Source organism: Zootoca vivipara, chromosome 2 (assembly GCF_965207765.1).
Source record: "Zootoca vivipara chromosome 2, rZooViv2.hap1.1, whole genome shotgun sequence".
NCBI lineage: Eukaryota > Metazoa > Chordata > Lepidosauria > Squamata > Lacertidae > Zootoca > Zootoca vivipara.
In genome coordinates this window covers 76,195,419-76,212,943 of record NC_142584.1, presented here as the reverse complement: position 1 = coordinate 76,212,943, position 17,525 = coordinate 76,195,419, and the positions used below count along the sequence as shown (strand labels likewise).

The 17,525-nt window shown below is 38.9% G+C and overlaps 1 protein-coding gene across 8 annotated transcripts in view; it reads left to right on the top strand.

Annotated features, from left to right (window-relative positions):
• Positions 1 to 17,525, top strand: part of IQSEC1 (IQ motif and Sec7 domain ArfGEF 1) — a 321,439-nt gene that overhangs the window by 112,074 nt on the left and 191,840 nt on the right. For 5 of the 8 annotated variants that reach the window (XM_035106281.3, XM_035106290.3, XM_035106288.3 and 2 more), the window contains exon 3: positions 9,289 to 9,375. The exons of the other annotated variants lie outside the window; for them this stretch is intronic. In XM_035106281.3, coding sequence (XP_034962172.2) covers positions 9,289 to 9,375 — 87 coding nt within the window. The remainder of the gene's footprint in view (positions 1 to 9,288; positions 9,376 to 17,525) is intronic. 8 annotated transcript variants of the gene reach the window in all.

Genomic DNA, 17,525 nt, shown 5'->3' with positions numbered 1-17,525 from the left:
ATCTCTTGCTGGGTACTGATGAAAATAAATTGGTTACTTAGGGGTAACAGAAAGGAACAGTATGTTTTATGTAGCTAACAGTGCATTGTTGCATTGTTGCCGATGTTTAGAAAGAGCATTAGAAGAGAAATATAATAGGTAAGGTGATATCTGTTGTTGAACCATTTTGTGATTGACTGATTTTCTGATATACACACACCACCTTCTTTTATTTGAAACCAAGGAATGCATATCATTTTGGAATTTTACTTGACTGTTGGTGAAGATTTGGAAAGAGTTATGACCTATTTAAAACTCATAGCTAAAAATAACCTCTGAAAATATGACTCATAAAGATATGAGACCAAAGCGGAGATCTCTAGAAAGGCTAGTTGTTTTATGCCTGTTGGTGACAGCATAAACAAAGAAAACTCATTTTGATAGCACGTTTTATTTGGGTGGAGTATATTCTTTTAAAAATGGGCTTATCTCCATTCTGAAAAAGGCAATACAGCACCTCACATTTATAAACCCCTAGATTCTTTTAAGATTCATGATAAAAATTAGAAGTTGCATTAAGAAGCTCTGTAAGCTCTGTTGTGTAGGTTAGCACTAAATATCTGCAAAGAACTTCATATACTTCAGCAAAGAAAAGGATTAGCTTAGCTTGGGCTTTTTTCTTTACCATGCTAATAATCAAGTCTGTGACAGAATCTAATAGGAATCTTCTCATAAGGGAAGCCAAGTGAGTTTTGCCAATTAGCCACATTTCATTTTCTTTCATGTCTGGTGGGTATCTTTTGCTTTTACTTAAGCACTTCATCCTATAGCCGTGAATCATAATGTATGCCAGTTCTATTGAATATGAATTGTCAAGGTGTTGTATCACAGGATTTTAATATCCATTATGGTTGTATAGAATTGAGTGATTTCCAATTCAGTCATCAATATAAAATGAACAGTTCATGTGATTAGTTTATATGGACACATGATTTCATATATCTTTACTATTATTATTACTATAGTTATATTGTGCCTTTCTCGCAAGGAGCTCAAGGTAGCGTACCATGGTTCTCTCCCCACCCCCACCCCATTTTATCCTCACAATCAACCCTGTGAGGGAGGGCTAGGCTTAGAGAAAGTGACTGGCCCAAGGTCACCCATCGAGCTCATTGGCTGAGTGGGGATTTTAACCAAGAATTCAACAGTCTGCCACACTGGACATACCGGTTTATAGCAAAAGCTTAGGGTGCACTTCGGTTTCTTATCTACGGGCAAATGCAGCAAAGTCACACCATAGTCCCAACATCAACACAGTCCATGAAGGGCAATGCCTCCCAGAGGTATTTTAGTACTTTTCACGCAGATCTGTGTACAGGCAATGCACATTGGCTGTACTTTCCAATGTCCCTATGTTGCTTTGAAACAGAATTTACGTGCATAGGCTCTGCGTACACAAAGCCATGTTAACAGACAGAGATTGCAGTGGGGCTAGCAAGCATAATCCTACTCTCCCTTCCATGCACTGATAGCATGTCTAATTGTTGAGAGAGAGAAAAAACTTGTGGTGCCCTGAGCTTAAGACTGGGAAGGAATAATGGGAGAATGTGTAGAGTGGATTGCAGTGGCCACGCAAATCCAGAAATCAGTGTCTTATGGAGCTACTGCACAAAGAATCTATTCAATCCTGCTGACTGGTAAATCCAGAATTCTCAGTTGATATTTAAATGTGCTCTCTCAATACCGTTTCCACATATGCACACTTCCTGTATCTGCTCACCAGACCCTCCATTTTGAAGACCAGATGCTAGTGACAGTAGAGAGACATCGTCTCCCTGCTCTGCTTGAAAGCTTCCAAAGACATATGGCAGGCTGCTACCAGAATGCTGCACTAGATATTTTGATTTGATCCCAGAAGACGATTTTTTATACTTTGTCTTCTATGCATTCCAAGCACTAGCATTCTACATGCAAATACATACGCTGCTTGATGCTGATGGGAGGGGAGGATGCCCATACCCCATCATGTTAAGCTGGGCATGGCATTGCTGTGGCACCTGGGAAGTCTGAGTACAATTTATTTTGAAGCTTCTTCGCTGGTGCAGATGAGTGTGAGTGTTCTTTATACTGTGTCTCTGAATTCTCATGCTGGGACTGGATCATGCTAATTGTTTCTAAATTCTCAATTGAAGTGTAGATTACCAAATATCTAGACTTAGTAATAATACTTACTATGCTTGTGGTGTGTGTTTCTTTCAGGGGGTTTGGCTGCATTTAGAGGCAATCTTATTTTCAACCGATGAACTTTGTTAAATTTATCTATGAAATGAACTTTCAGAAGCAATGCTCCTTAGGTTGATAATCTCAACTTTTAACATTGTGCATATGAAATTAAAATGAGGAGTTTTCTACAACCACATAGCCGTCCGTTGGTGGGGACCATGCAAACATCAGTGCAAATATAACTAGTTTCAGACCATATGTTTTCAGTTCTAAGTGCACATGTATTTTAACTAGGATTTGTGTGATTCAAACTGTATGGGCTGGTTACCATGGTTAAGAGATCGGAAAGAGGATGAAGGTTCAGCTCTTCCTGCGTGCCTTGAGAATGCCTAAGGTTGGTACAGATATAAGCCTTAATCATACTTAATGGTCAGCGGGGCCAAAATCCCCAGTAGCTTTCACCATAGTCAAGGTCTGTGCCTAGTTAAGACTTGATCATAGTTATGGCTATCAAAAGCATGGATCCCATGGACTGCTTTAAATTCATTAACTGTGATGAAAAAACCAGGACTTGATATGGCTATATAAGCTCTCTCAAAATGGTACTGTTGCAGCCTGAAGTATCACACCGGGGGTGGGGTGGGTCATAGTTCTATCAGAAAGAAAAGGAAAATAAGCCAATGTTTTGAAGTTGGGAGTTCCAATGAATAACCTGTGCAAATAGGATGCAGTCCTAGAGTTATACATGGTGCGTCCCACTGACCTCAGGGAAATTTATATGAGCAAATAGGGGCAGGAATGCATTCTAAAACTTTTAATGTATAGTAAGTATAAGGAAGCTGCCTTATACTGAATCAAACCATCCATCTAAATCAGTACAGTACTGTCTACACTGGCTGGCTACAGCTCTCCAGGGTTTCAGGCAAAGAGTCTTTCCCAGTAGCCTGCATGGCAGATTCTCTACCACTTAACTGCACCCCTTCCCTGGAATATTTATCATCCTTTTTCTCTCTTTCCTGTTGATGATGTTTTAATAACATAGATGATACCACTCATTTTTATCAGGTTGTTGGAAATTCCAGTCCAATGCAGCTTTGCAATTTGCTTCTTTAATAGTCGTTTTAAAAATGTCATTCTAGAATTCCACTAAGAGCTTCAGCAACCAAGAAAGTCAAATGTTGTTTTTAAGTGGGCGATTAAAATGTTTCAGTCGAAGGCAAATACGCTGTGGAAAATCACCAAAAGAAGCTAAATGTATATAGAGAATAAATTTATATTTAATTTGTTCTGCTTCTTCTGCCTTTGTTTTAGCACTAGAGTGGTTTGATCTTATTACAGGTTTCATCTTGGATGATCCAAACAATTTTAATGCTCTATGGTATGTCACACAAGGGAAATGTTATCTGATTTAGTTAGTAAATTTTAATATGCACCTGATTTGGCGTGTAGTATTGTGGAAATGCTGGCAGATAACAAATGGGTGCCATCAGCTTACTGTTGTTAAATAAGGGTCATTATAACTAGTGTTTGGGGAAACTTTCACAGTGGGTTTTTCTAGCCCTTTGAGGGGATGGGGTGGGGGTAAAGCGAACATGTTTCCAAAAAGGTCAGGTAGTGGGAGATAAAATTTATAGCACAAAAGCAGGTGACATTACATGCTTACATGGTCATACCAGGAAGTCCATTTACAGATATTCCCACACTGCAGGTGTGGTCCTCCCTAAACCTTTCAGGGGAAAGAGAGACAGGCTGGACCACTTGGCCCCCTCATTAAAGGGATGAAATAAATGCCACCCCACCACATAGCCTGTGATTTTTTTAAAAAGTGCAGTTTTTTTCACAAAACAGGTAGGAAAGGAGCACCACTTTCGCAGGAAGCGAATATTTTTCTGTACAGTGGTACCTCGGGTTACAAACGCTTCGGGTTGCAAAGACTTCAGGTTACAGACTCCGCTAACCCGGAAGTAGTACCTCAGGTTAAGAACTTTACTTCAGGATGAGAACAGAAATCGTGTGGTGGCTGCGTGGCGGCAGCGAGAGGCCCCATTAGCTAAAGGGGTACCTCAGGTTATGAACAGTTTCAGGTTAAGAACGGACCTCCGGAACGAATTAAGTTCTTAACCAGAGGTACCACTGTATTGGGTTCAGCACAGCAGTAATTATAGCTGAAGGTTGTTGCTGGTTGTTTTCTTTAAACTACACACAGAGCCATTTTAGTGTAATTATAAAAGGACAATTCATCCTAAACTAAACTTAAGCTGCATTTTTCAAAAAGTTGCGCAGTCTTTCTGTCTCAGTCTCAATTTTTCACCTATTGAGCAGCCATAATCTCCCCTTCTCACAGCAATTCATACTGTAGTGTTTGTTTACAGGAACTGCATGGCTTTCATACAAGTTTCCATACCCTTTAACATTTCATAGATGAAAATAGTAACAGTTCTGTCCATGAGGTGATGGGCAGACTCAGCAGCCAACAAGCAGAAAGTGGGAATTATAAGTGCATGTAAGCAGATAGCTACGGATGACAAATGTGATGAGGTGAACCACAAATTGCAAGGCAAATAAAATGCTTGTAATACACACATGTGTACTATATAACTGTTCTGCAATTTAGGCATTGAGCCATAGCCAGAAGTTACTAGTGATTCAAGATCTGTGAATCCATGACAGATGATAATCAGTAACACCTTTCTCATTACCAATGAGCAATTATAGCATCAATCTTTTCCAGAACTTTCCAAGTGATGGCTTGTATGTACACTGTAGCATTCCCATCTCTCTCTTTGGAAGTTAAAAATTGGCATTCCCTTTAGATAACATATGATAACATATGTCTGCTGTCCTTCTCCCAAACAATCCACACCTAGTTTTCTCTTTTCACTTTCTTTTCAGCATCTTCCTGTAAATCAATCAATCAGTCAGTGTTCTTTCTTGTTATAACCAAGGTTCCCTCATGTACCTATTAATGGGTTGTCCTTCCATTGTACAACTGCAGTCTCCTCTTTCTCTACATCCTTAGAACTGGGGACCAGGCTATATTGTCAAAAGCAGGAGTGAATAGACCACCACCAGAAAAGAGTGCACAAATACACTTTAAATGTGCATGTGTTAGTTTATATGTGTAGATACATTTCTTTTGAAATAATTAATTTAAATCTCATCAGGAGAATACTATGCCTTCTCGGTTTGCTGTCCAGGTGTTAACTGCTGAAGGACAATTTCACAGGCCCTTCTCTCCCTTCATAGTATCATAGAATTGTAATGTTGGAAAGACCCTGAGGCTCAATCCCCGGCAATGCAGGAACCAGTTTATAGTTGTACTGCACAGCCATTTAAATAGGTGGCACTTTCAAAGAGACGGTCATCCTATGTAAAATAGGTCTCATGACACATCCTACTCCAGATACCCAATTTACAAAAATATAGATTGCCACAACCACCCCTATTTGTAAAGCAACGAGTACAGTGACATTCCTGCATTCATGTTTTATTTTTACTTACGTGATTTGCCAGTAAATCATGGGAGTGGTTGCCCGGCTGATCCAAGCACTTTCCTATCCCAAATGGCTTCTGACTGTGCATCATATTCCCACCCCTGAAAATCTGAGATGCACTTCCAACGGCCTTTCCTTTTATGTTAACAGCCACCCAATCAGTCGCTCTCATTCTCTGTTCTCTACCTCTTCCTTGTTCTTCACCTCACCCTCCCACCCACCGAAGCTTTCAAAGAGGTGCACAGGAAGATAAAATGAGGGAAATTGCAATAAATACTCTAAAAAGATTTTGCTACAATTACTGCATGCAACCAGGAGTAATCACTAGATCACCTGCATGCAGGGGAAAGCCTTCTTAAACAAAAATGTATTTAGTAGCAAAAGTATCTGAACTTAAAAATAATACAATTTATGTCAGTTTCTTTGCTTACTTGAGAAAGAGAGGGAGATGAGAGTCAAAGCGACTGAATGTGGTTTCATCTTTGGAACATGGCTCTGAGTTCCAAACTGCACATTAAATTGGAGGTTGGTGTGTGGAGCTGATAGTTTTCTTTGTGTAAACAGGAGACAGAATCTATCTTCCATCGCTTGTTGCTGTCTCAATTCAGATTGCCCCACCCCCAATTTAAGCCTGCATTCTTTATTTCTATGCCGATTAGCCAGATGGTGCATTTGTATTGGGACAGAGATGCAGCCAGAAAGGGTTTGACAACTGATAAACATGGTTGTAGAAGATGCTATTCATTTGCTAATGTTTTATTAAACAAATATTAGCTTTCAGAATTTTGTTTGTTAGGCCAGAGGAATACATGGTTTGTTTACAGTAGGAAATACAGTCTATAGATAGAAGCTGGTCCACTATACTTTGAATTTATAGTGACTGGGAAATAACAAGGGACCATTGTGCAAAGTGATTGTATGGGGAAATGTGGGTTTAGATTTTTTTAATTGCAGACTTATTTCTAATACTAAATTCTGCTTATAATAAAAAGGTATTAATGATGACATGGTGGCACTGGTAAGTCATGTTATAAGCATGTATAAGTCATATTATAAGCATGTATAAGTTCTTCGGGTGATAGCCAAAGCCCCAGATCCCAAAATACGGTATTCAGCTTTTTGGGCAAGGACTGATTTATTACTGTTTATGGTACTTAGAAATTAGAGGCATTTAATGGCTGTTCAGGAAAAAACCAACTTGGGAATTAAAGGATGCTTGAAAGAAATTAAGACTGAAATGGAAAACAAAACAAAAATTTACAACATATATTCAGTAGGAAGACTTTTAAAAATTTAAATTATTTGCAAAACAGCCCATCGAACTCTTCTGAGTTTTATTTCTGCCCAAAATATGTTTCAGGATTTTCAAACACCTCCCACTGTTTTTGGTTAAGTATAACAATCAGTCTTCTTAGCTTTGAACATTTTGGATAAACAATATGATTCATGTTTAATTAGATATATTTCTCCTTGCTGTCATAGATAATATTGCTTATTTAACAAAATCTGTATACCATTTAACTATAAATAAAAACTATAAACAGTTTACAAAGACTATAAAATACATTGTAACATTGTTTGTTAAAACAAGTTTATAAAAAGCAAAATGAGTATAATAAACTTTATATGTGGATCATGTCGGGATCAACAATGAAATAATACAACATTCCTAAACAATCTCAATAATAAAGTTTGCTGCACTCTTCACACACTGTGAATGCATTTTACAGGGAGCTGCCAAAACTTAGCAGCCTTAAAGCCACTTCAAACATCCCAAAGTTGAGACTGGAGAGGTAGTCAGTATTTTCATGAAAAGCTGGATCAATAAGGTAGTTATTTCCTGATAACATATACTTTAGATCATTTCAACTGTAATGCCAAACCATAGTTTGGCCATCCTTGGACTAAGTTGCTGCCCTGTCCCTTTTTCCCTTGTGCATTGTTCCAGTTTTCTTCTAGGCTTCCTGGTTTCGACAAACTATTTGGCTTGCCATTATATCTAACTATGGCTTCTCCCCCAAATCACAGTTAGAAACCATAGTTTTAAGTGGATTTCCCTTTTTCCTTGGAGGGACAAACACAAACCATAGTTTGCCAATCCATCTGCAGTGGCAGATAGGGAAGCAGAATGCATAAGGGGATGTGGATAGGGCAGAGTCGAAGCCCACAGGTGGGCAAACTATGGTTTGATATTACGTACATTTGAACTCACTGTAGTGGGAAAAACCTGACTGTAAGTCATCACACATTACAACCCAAGACAAAAGTGTGACCATCTGTTTTCAGCTTTATAGTAGAATATAGTAAGTAGAATATTCTCACTTGCTAATGAGGTTTCTGATGTAAGTCTTAGCAGCAAGAGTCAGAGCAACCTGACCTTCATTTTTGAAAGATTAGTGCTTGATTCCCTCCTCTTTCTGGAGACAGACAGCATGACATATTTCTGCTTAACTCGTCTTTTTGATCTTTTAAGAGGATGACCTCATAGGACTCTGACTTTAATCACCTGAAACTAAAAATACACTGTGCTTATTGAAGCTCCCGGGAAACTGCCGTGAGCAAAAGAAGCAAAGAGAGCCAAGTGGAGTACTTTTCATACACATTATTATCATCTTTTCATGAATAGTCTCAAGTTTTATTTTGCATAATGGATAGCAGCTAGTGAATACCAGTTTTATCAGATCATTGGTGTGGGTTTTCATCTTCACCATCTTATCCAGATTGCTTTATTCAGGAAATTTGATTTTGTGGTTTCATCACACAATATTTTCTGTACTAAACCAAACTCAAAATGTTAATAACACATGCCAGCCATGAAGCATACTACTACTATGTATCTCCCATTTTGGTTTATTTGTTGTATCGTTTTGTGTCATCTTATGCATTGCCATCATTTTTCCAATATTTTGTTTGACTGGTTTAATTGTAGATGCATACTGAGAAATAATTCTTCAGGTGTAAAATTTATATATTTTTTCATGCTACAAAAGGGCTTACTGAACATACATTGGTGTTTGGTTCCATGGAATTAAAAGGAAAATAGGATTTTGCATAATTACATAAATAGATCATTATCTTAAGAAATTATACCACAAGTTTATTAAAATATTATATTTATTTGAGTATCTGATTATTTTCCTAATGCCTGAAAGCACAACAGAATTTGGAGTAGTTTAAAATAACAGCTAGACTGGTGCAGAGTGACCCGCATATCTTGCTTCATATTTCTGCAGAAATCCTAACCAACCCTTAACTTATCTTTGCTATTACTGTACTGAATATAGCAAAGACATTGATTTTAAAAACTTGTTATACATTTAGGGGGTCCTTCCCAACCCAACAACATTTAAACTCTTCATTACAATCGCCCATCATACTCATTTCTGATATATGCATACATTTGTATGGGGATTATTCCCCTTAATTTTTCCAGTAACTGGAAGTTGAGAGTTTTAATATATTTATTTTATTTTTTAGAAAGTGAAAAAGCTTATTGAAACATTTCAAATATAACCATTAGCACCTACCTTTCCATTAGAAAGCCCCTTAATAGACACTCAGTGTGTTGACTTTGTTTTTCCTTGTGTCGTAGGTCTATAAATACTCTGCACCAGTTTTGCTGTCCAGCTCCATTGTACCATACCCAGCTCACTGTCCCTGCCACACACTCAGAGTACAGGTAAGAGTAGTTATGGTCCACCCACTTTTTCCTTTCATAGACAGGGCTGACCATTTATTATATTTATTTTTGGTACCTCTATATGATAAATTTTTTACTTTAACAATCACATTTTAAAACATTTAAGCACACACTATTTTATAGTATAGGTCTTTGTAGAATTTCCACAGAAAATCAGTATAGCGTCTCCAGTTCCCCCCAGTTTATATGTTCACTAAATAAACAAATGCCGTGACATTTAAAGAATTGGCGTCCACATACCGGTACATCAATGAGGGCGCTTTCAAGCAAACACATAGAAAGCCCTCAAGACCTTGAGACCATGCTCTGCTGCTCCCTTCCACTCCTCCTTTGCCTGCCCAAGATAAATATACCTCAGGCAAAACAGTGCCCATAAGCAGGTCTGTGTTTGCTGTGATTTTGCTCATGAGCATGCAAGGAGGGTGCACCACCTATTTGAGAACCTCTTTCCAGTGCTCATGCTCAACTCATAACATACACATCTATGAAGTCCTGAGGTCTTACTTCCTGAGACAAAGGGCCGATTCCAAATTATTATCGGTAATCACTTTTTTCCAGGAAAGAAGATTCAAAGCGACTTGCGAAAGAAGTGTGAGTCAAAGCTCACTCATTAACACCGTTCTGTGAACTGTAGTCTCTAAAGCAGGAATATAGTTTCATTTGGGACCACATTATTGGGGAGGAATGCTCCCCTGCACAGACAACCTCTCTTTCTCAGCCCATTGTAGCCTCTGATGCAACCTTGGAATCTCCCTTACCTTGTCTTTGGCCTAGTGCTGCTACCATTGCAGCAATAGGAGAAGAGGCGCTAGAAGGCATGTAAGAACATAGGAAGCTGCCTTATACAGAGTCAGACCATCCATTTAGCTCAGTTCTATCTACACTAACTGGCAGTGGCTCTCCGTGATTTCACACAGGAAGCAATGGATTGAACCTGGAAAGCAGATGCTCTGTCAATGAGCTATGGCAATTCCCCATAGAGTTTGGATGCCAAACTATAGATTGTGGCTCCTACAGTGTTCTATCTATAGTGTTCTGTTGTTGGATATCAGATAACATATGTACAAGACCTGTGTGCCTTGTGGCAACAATGGTGCTTGATCAGAGACAAGGTATGAGAGACACTGGAGGCCATGGACTGAGGCAACAGGCCACATGCAGCCCACAGGCTGCAGGTTGTTCTGTCCCAAAGGCTGGAGCACCAAGTTCTCCTAAAGCAAAGCAAGTCCTAATGGCTGGGCTGCAAGTGGTTTCCTATAACAATGCTTTGCAATGCAGAGCTGTATGAGCCGTAGCTATTAGGGCTTGCTTTGTCAATTGATACACAGAATTGGGGGGGGGGATAGAAAGTGGGTAACTACATTGTGCCGAATGATCACACTAGTGTGCATTCAACTGGCATTCTGGTGGGAAGAACAAGGCAGCATAAAGAGCTCTGCATTTCCCTGTTCACCCAAACCAATGGCTTCAAGTTACAAGCAAGGAGATTCCGACTAAACATCAGGAAGAACTTTCTGACGGTAAGAGCTGTTTGTCAGTGGAATGGACTCACTTGGAAGGTGGTGGCCTCTCCATCATTGGAGGTTTTTAAGCAGAGGTAGGATGGTCACAGATGCTTTAGCTGAGATTCCCGCATAGCAGGTTGTTGGACTAGATGGTCCTCATGGTTTCTTCCAACTCTACAAGCCTAAGATTCTTTGACAATGCAAATAAAAGGGGGGAAATCGGAGGAGGAAAGACCCTTTGCTGCTACAGCATCTAGGTTCTTTTTAAATTAAAAAAGAGCAGGGGAAAGGTGTTTTCTTTCCCCTTTTCTGAAGCAATTCCTGCTTTGCTCTGCATCCTGAAACCCACCAGAATGCCTCCCACAATTTGAACCTGCAAAGTAGGGTGGGGAATTTTTGGCGCAGCTCTGAATTAGACTAGATCAGAACAGTCAGCAGTCTGTTTGGTCCTCTGGCTGCTTCAGTCTTTAAGTAGGCGTGCAAGGTTTGTTGTGAGGGCAGGCAGGTTTCCACTTAAAGCTATGAGCTGCAAATCCCTCCCTCCCTCTGCAGAAGCCCCATATACTGATCTTTTCCAACCCCTAGATCTTCCCCATTTCCTAATGCAAAGTAGGCACACAAAAGCTAGAGCCCACCAGCCTTTGGTTGAACAGTAAAGCATTCTGCATTACACATATCCTTGTCATGATTAACTAGATATTACAACAGACCAACACTTTTATTTTCCTTTCTAAATCCATTGCATATAAAAATCATATAAGTTGGTGGCTTTCAGCACACAGGCATCTGGATAAGTGTTTGGAGATGCTTGTATCCTACATAGATTTTGCAGTTCCTCATGACTGACTTTATATGGGATATTTACACAGTACAAAATAAAATACATATTTAGGGCTGTTAAAAATGGACACATAATTTTTCTTTATCTCATCAGTAAAAGTGAGTTAAATTATTTATAATTTGCCAGCTCATGAATAACATTCGTGTAAAATATTGTAAATATGGGGCTGAAAAAGGGTTGTGCTCACCTTGTGCTAGTAAAAAGAAGATAATCAGCAGTGAAACCTAAGTCTGTAAATGGATATGCATAAGGTTGTTGCTTTCATAATTGTGTGTTTCCCACATAGTTCATGTATTGCATATTTCTTTTCCATCATTTAAGCATTTTTCTTTTGTTTTGCCTTATGTTTGGTTTCCTTCCATCATAAATATACGCATTTTGGAATCAGTGAATGTGCTATCCACTTGTATGTGCTCCCTGTATTCTTAATCCAACTTGCCTAAACCAATGACACATGAAATAGGTTTTTCCCCTATAGAATGCGTGTACAGGTCTTGTGACCTACCAAGTCAATGGCATCCTTCCAGTTCTATAAGGCAGGTAGTCTACTAGGAGCTCAATAAATGTCCTAGCTCTGCTGTTTGCCTGGGCTATAAAAAAAGTTTGTAAACACTGGTGGTCTGCTTTCACCTTAACGGGTCACAAGATGCAGGACTGCTGTAGCCAAATACTGTAGTGGTTTTGCAATAGCTGAGGAAACTTGTTTAGCTTGAACAATTTTAAAACACCCTTAAATGACCTTTTGCAGTGCTTTGCTGAGCTGGGCTTCAGTGCGTACAATCCAGAATCACTTTAGGATTGCAGCATTGCAGTTCCACGATCCTTTAAAAGTTAATTTCATAATGAAATTAACTAATTCGTTAATGAACTTATTAACACATATAATAAAAATGTAATAAATAATGGTGACAAAAAGCCTTTTGTCTATAGGTACCGGTAGTTTAAGCAAAGATCTTTAGGGTGTGTGAACAGTGCCAGCATTGCTTTCACTACAACAAATCCTGAAAAACATGCAGTCACTTTTTTATTATTCCATTACATTCTCCTATAAATTATATTGGATTGAGTTATATTGAGTTCATCCATGCTCAGGTGGTGCTCATTTTGATCCTTAAAAGCACTCCTTTAATTTTTTTAAGGAACATCCTAAAGTACTCTTTCAAAGTATGAAAACCTTTCTTCCTAAACCTCTATGACTACGCAGCCAAAATTGTAGTCTCTGTATGGGAAATTCATTCCTTTATTCTCCATCATAATTTGTACAGTGCTCAAGCTTGACTTTTCCTTCTTCAAATAGTTAACATAACGTGCTTTTAGATTTGATACCTTCTCATAGTATAGGAGTGGGCATACTTCTGGGCCACTTGCAAGTGGATGGGGCAGCAGGTGATGTGACTCTCATCTTGTACAGTCCCACCACACAAGTCATAAGCTTCTGCATGAACATCTCTCTACCCAGGCAAGCAGGAGGCATTATTACATTTCAGCGCATACCAGCCAGGGGGGAATAACAGAGGGTGTGGAGTAGGGCCACTGAGGGGTGTGTCCTGTGGAGAGTCCCAAGGGTCAGATAGTAGGGTTGCCAGACTCAATAGAGGACAGGACTTCTGTGCCTTTAATTGCCCTGCTCTCTTTTGAATCTGGAAACCTTAAAGAGAAACCAGCAGACCCTTTGTTTAATTTCCAAGCAAAGGGTCTGCTGGTTTCTCTTTGAGGTTTCCAGACTCAGAAGAGAGCAGGGCAATTAAAGGCACAGAAGTCCTGTCCTCTATTGAGTCTGGCAACCCTATCAGATAGAGAGGCCTTGACACATACACTGCAGCCTGAGGTTCTCCACCCCTGTCATCTGCAACTCTTCAGTACCAGCAGCAATATCTCAAGACATTTTGTGTGACACTATTGCACACACCTCTTTTCCAGCTAAGTGTCTGTTTGGCAACTTACCAAATGCCATTCCTAGTCTTGAAATTAGTAGTCAGATGCCTTCATTTATAGTTTATTTTTAGATTGATGCCTTTGGGTTATTTTCCAAATAAATCTTGAAATCTAATACAAAGCACCAATTCATGGCTTTTGTTCTATTTTTGTAGTTCCTAATAGGTACAAATAAATGTAAGGCGTTGTGTTATTCCTGCTGCGATATATACACATAGAAAGCCACTAAAACGGTGCCTCCCCTTCTTGAATATACTGATGCTGCAGATAGCTAATTGATGGACATTTCAGTCACTGCTACACTTTTTCCCTAGCAGGCGGATTATGCACCATTCTTAAATAATTAACAAGGAATGAATGTGTGTTTGTAACATAAAAGGAAACCCCAACACTTTTCTTACTTATTTCTACATTGGTCAAAGTATACTGGGGAGAGAAGGGCCTGGTCAAAGGCAAGTAGCCAACATAATGCCCTCCAAATGTTGCTGGCCAGCATGGACAATAGTCAAGAATGATGTGTGCATTTTTATTATGCATCATATGTTTTGTGTGTGTGTGTGTATTGTTGTGCACTGCCATGACGTTTTATATGAGCTTGGGGTATATAAATATTTCAAATAAATAAATAAAATAAGTAAGTGATAGAATTTGGGATCCAGCAACATCTGTAGGGCACCATGTTGATTTCCCAGGTCTAGGGTTGCATGATGTGGTCACATTGCTGAAGCTAAGCAAGTGTGAGCCTGGTCCATGCTTGAATGGAAGACTACCAGGTAGCCCCATGTGCACTGATGGAAAGAAGACAGAATATAGATAAAACAAATAACTTTAGTTGCAAAATCAAGGTATTGTTTTTGTAAACTGCTTTGAGGGTTGTTATTTTTAAAAAATCAAACGGTGTATAAATTTTATGAAATAAATAAAATAAATCAATGCAATAATCTCAATATAATAATGTGCCATGTAGCAACAAGCCATCCTTGTTGTTTATCTCCTCATTCTAAGTGTTGTGTTTCTTCTTCCACCATATGTTCGGGATAAGTTCCAAAGACTGTGCCAGCAGAAGGCTGCTCATGCAAACAACCTTTCAGCTCCCCTTCAGAAACATCTCCAGACAGTCAAAGGCCTTCCTAAATAGAGCAGTTTGTGTTGTGGAGGAATGCCTGATCTGAGGCAATTCCCCACTTCCCACTGTAACCTCCTAGAACACAGCCCACACTGTTCAGGGAGGCAGCTGCCCTCTGTAAAGGCTTTGGAGAATGGACTACACAAAGGAAGGAAGGTTGCATATAATCAAAACATACAAATAGAAGACATTCACTTTTATGCCATTAGACATCTTATAAATAAATAAACTTCCCCAAATCCTTGTTTTGTTTGACATGATATCATATTTAGTTTTGATATTTAATTTTGATGCACATGGAATGATTTGACAGCTTCCATCCTAATCATGCCAAGCATTCCTCGTTTACATTACTGATCCTTCTGAATTCTCATGTCCATTTCTCAACACATTACATGAGCATCTTGAAACTGGAGACTTTCTCTCTTCTTTCCCCCCCAGTGATGCCTGTGAAAGCAAAAAGATATTGCAAAGGATGTTATAGTACCAAAGAAATCCCTTCATTTTCTTGCAGTACCTACCTGCATAATGTTTGTTCAACACCTCTATGAGGTAAAATCATTATTCTGACACTTTTTTTCTTACTTTGACATTAATTGCAGTTTTTTTGTTTTGTTTTCACAAATCATGGTGAGTAGCGTTTTAGCAAAGTTTTGTTTTCAAAGCAGCAGCACAAAAAAGGACTTAATTGGTCAACCATTACTGTGGTGGATTACTGGGACCACTGGGAAAAATACCTGTGACCATATTTAGTTCTGCCCTCAATCGGACTTGGGCACAACCTGATTATAACCAAGGGATCTGAAATTACTAGGAGGGAACAAGTGCTGCTGACTTGTTATCTGTAGGACTGAAGAACCTATATATGATGGACAATGATCTAAGCTTGTTCAATGCATTTTTTTCAAAATCTATTCTCAAAGATGCATGGGCATGATTATCCTTTTCCTACTCGCCCTACCCTGCATATTTTTATTCTCATTCCTGCTTTCTCACAATAATATGCATTCCCATGGACAGTCAGCTGTTCTTCTACGATATATTTGCAGGATGGAAGATACAATGGTAAGAATGAAACTTTGAAAGGATCATGAATATGAACAACTTCTGATGGAATTGGGTTGACATTTGGGTTGTTTAGCCTTTGACTTGGAGAAGATAGACTAAATCCTAAGTTTCCTCCTATATGTTAGAGCAACCTTTAAAAAATGTAAGGATTATAATTATTTTATTCTATTATACATATACATGAACCATTTTTATGAGTCTATAATCTGACAAGAATTTGCAGTGAATGGGTAAGCAGGGATACGTGGGTTTAGTGTGATGAGGAAATGTGCAGGATCCCAAAGAGGAGATTGTAGTGGCCTTTGTTCATTCCCGAGCATTTTGTTAATGTGCTATACTGAACTAGTCATCCAAACCCAGACTCATTGTTTAGCTCTCTTCAGACAAGCCACAAGTTGTAATCTATAGGACAAACTTTGGTTACAGTTTGTAGTTTGTCTAGAGAGAGCTAAACTATAGCTTAACCTAGCGCAGGATCCGAAAACAAAGAAAGACCAAAGCAGCCACAGTTTCCTCTCCAGAAGCCTGCATTTTTGCTCATTTGCACTAAGCCAAATTAGGAAGCTGCATGGATGGCTGTGGGGTACCCAGGTAGACTTTTCATTTGTTTCTCAAACAGCAAACATCCCATTGCCAAAGCTGTGCAGCAAACCACTTTAGAACTCAATTATCAGAAAAAGCAGTTGAAGGGCAAGCTGCTTTTCAAAGAACAGTCAAAGGCCTACTTAATGATTTGCTGTGTATTATAATAAAATATAAAACTATTGTGAATTGATATTCAAAATAAGGACTTTTTAATAGTAGCACATGATTATTGAATGGCACCCTCTACTGAAGTAGTCATGTTTTAAAGCAAATTTTAATGTGTATGATCTAGAGAGGAGGAGAAAACTTAAATCTATCCATTTGCAACACACTTGGTATTATTTAGCAGTACCTGGCAAATACAAGTGTTTGGCTTTAGATTTTTGTATTTTCTTTCTCTTTCCTATTCCTTTCCGTTATTCTTCTTTAGCTAGCTATTTAATTAAAGGAGATGGCCACTGTTGGTCATACTGATGATGAAGGGACTTCCTTCAGCTTCCTCCCGCCATAGGTTAAAAGTGTAGCTTTACAGATGGAGGTATTCCACGTTGTTTTTGCAATTTGAGTGGTAGACCTGGTTTGTAGCATTGTTCATGATGCTGGCAACTCATGAGACTTTGGAAGCAGAGTTCTTACCTGTTTGTGTGGGGTGTTTTTTAAGAGAGTACAGCCATATTTGTAAGTAGTAATTCTTGATGGGACATAGTCCTGTAGGTGGACCTGGAAAACTCCTAAATGAAATTTCTTTTTTGACCTTATTAAGCAAAAGTCTTGTAAAGCGGGGGCAAAATAAGTAAAGCATGTTTTCAGTGAAAGGTGCAGTTGCTAACACTGTTTCCTTTCTGTATTGTTTACAAAAGGGCTGCATTATTCTTAAATACTTTGTTCTCCTAACCATGTCCCTTTATGATTCTGTCCCTCTATCTCTTTTTCCCCCTCCTTGGCAGGGAAGATAATGTTCTACACCAGTTCTGTTGTCCACCTTCTGGGTCTAGTAGTCCATCTTCAAGATAACAAAGAAGTTCTGAGTCGCTAAACTGTGCAGTCAGAGTTCCACATCTGTACATTC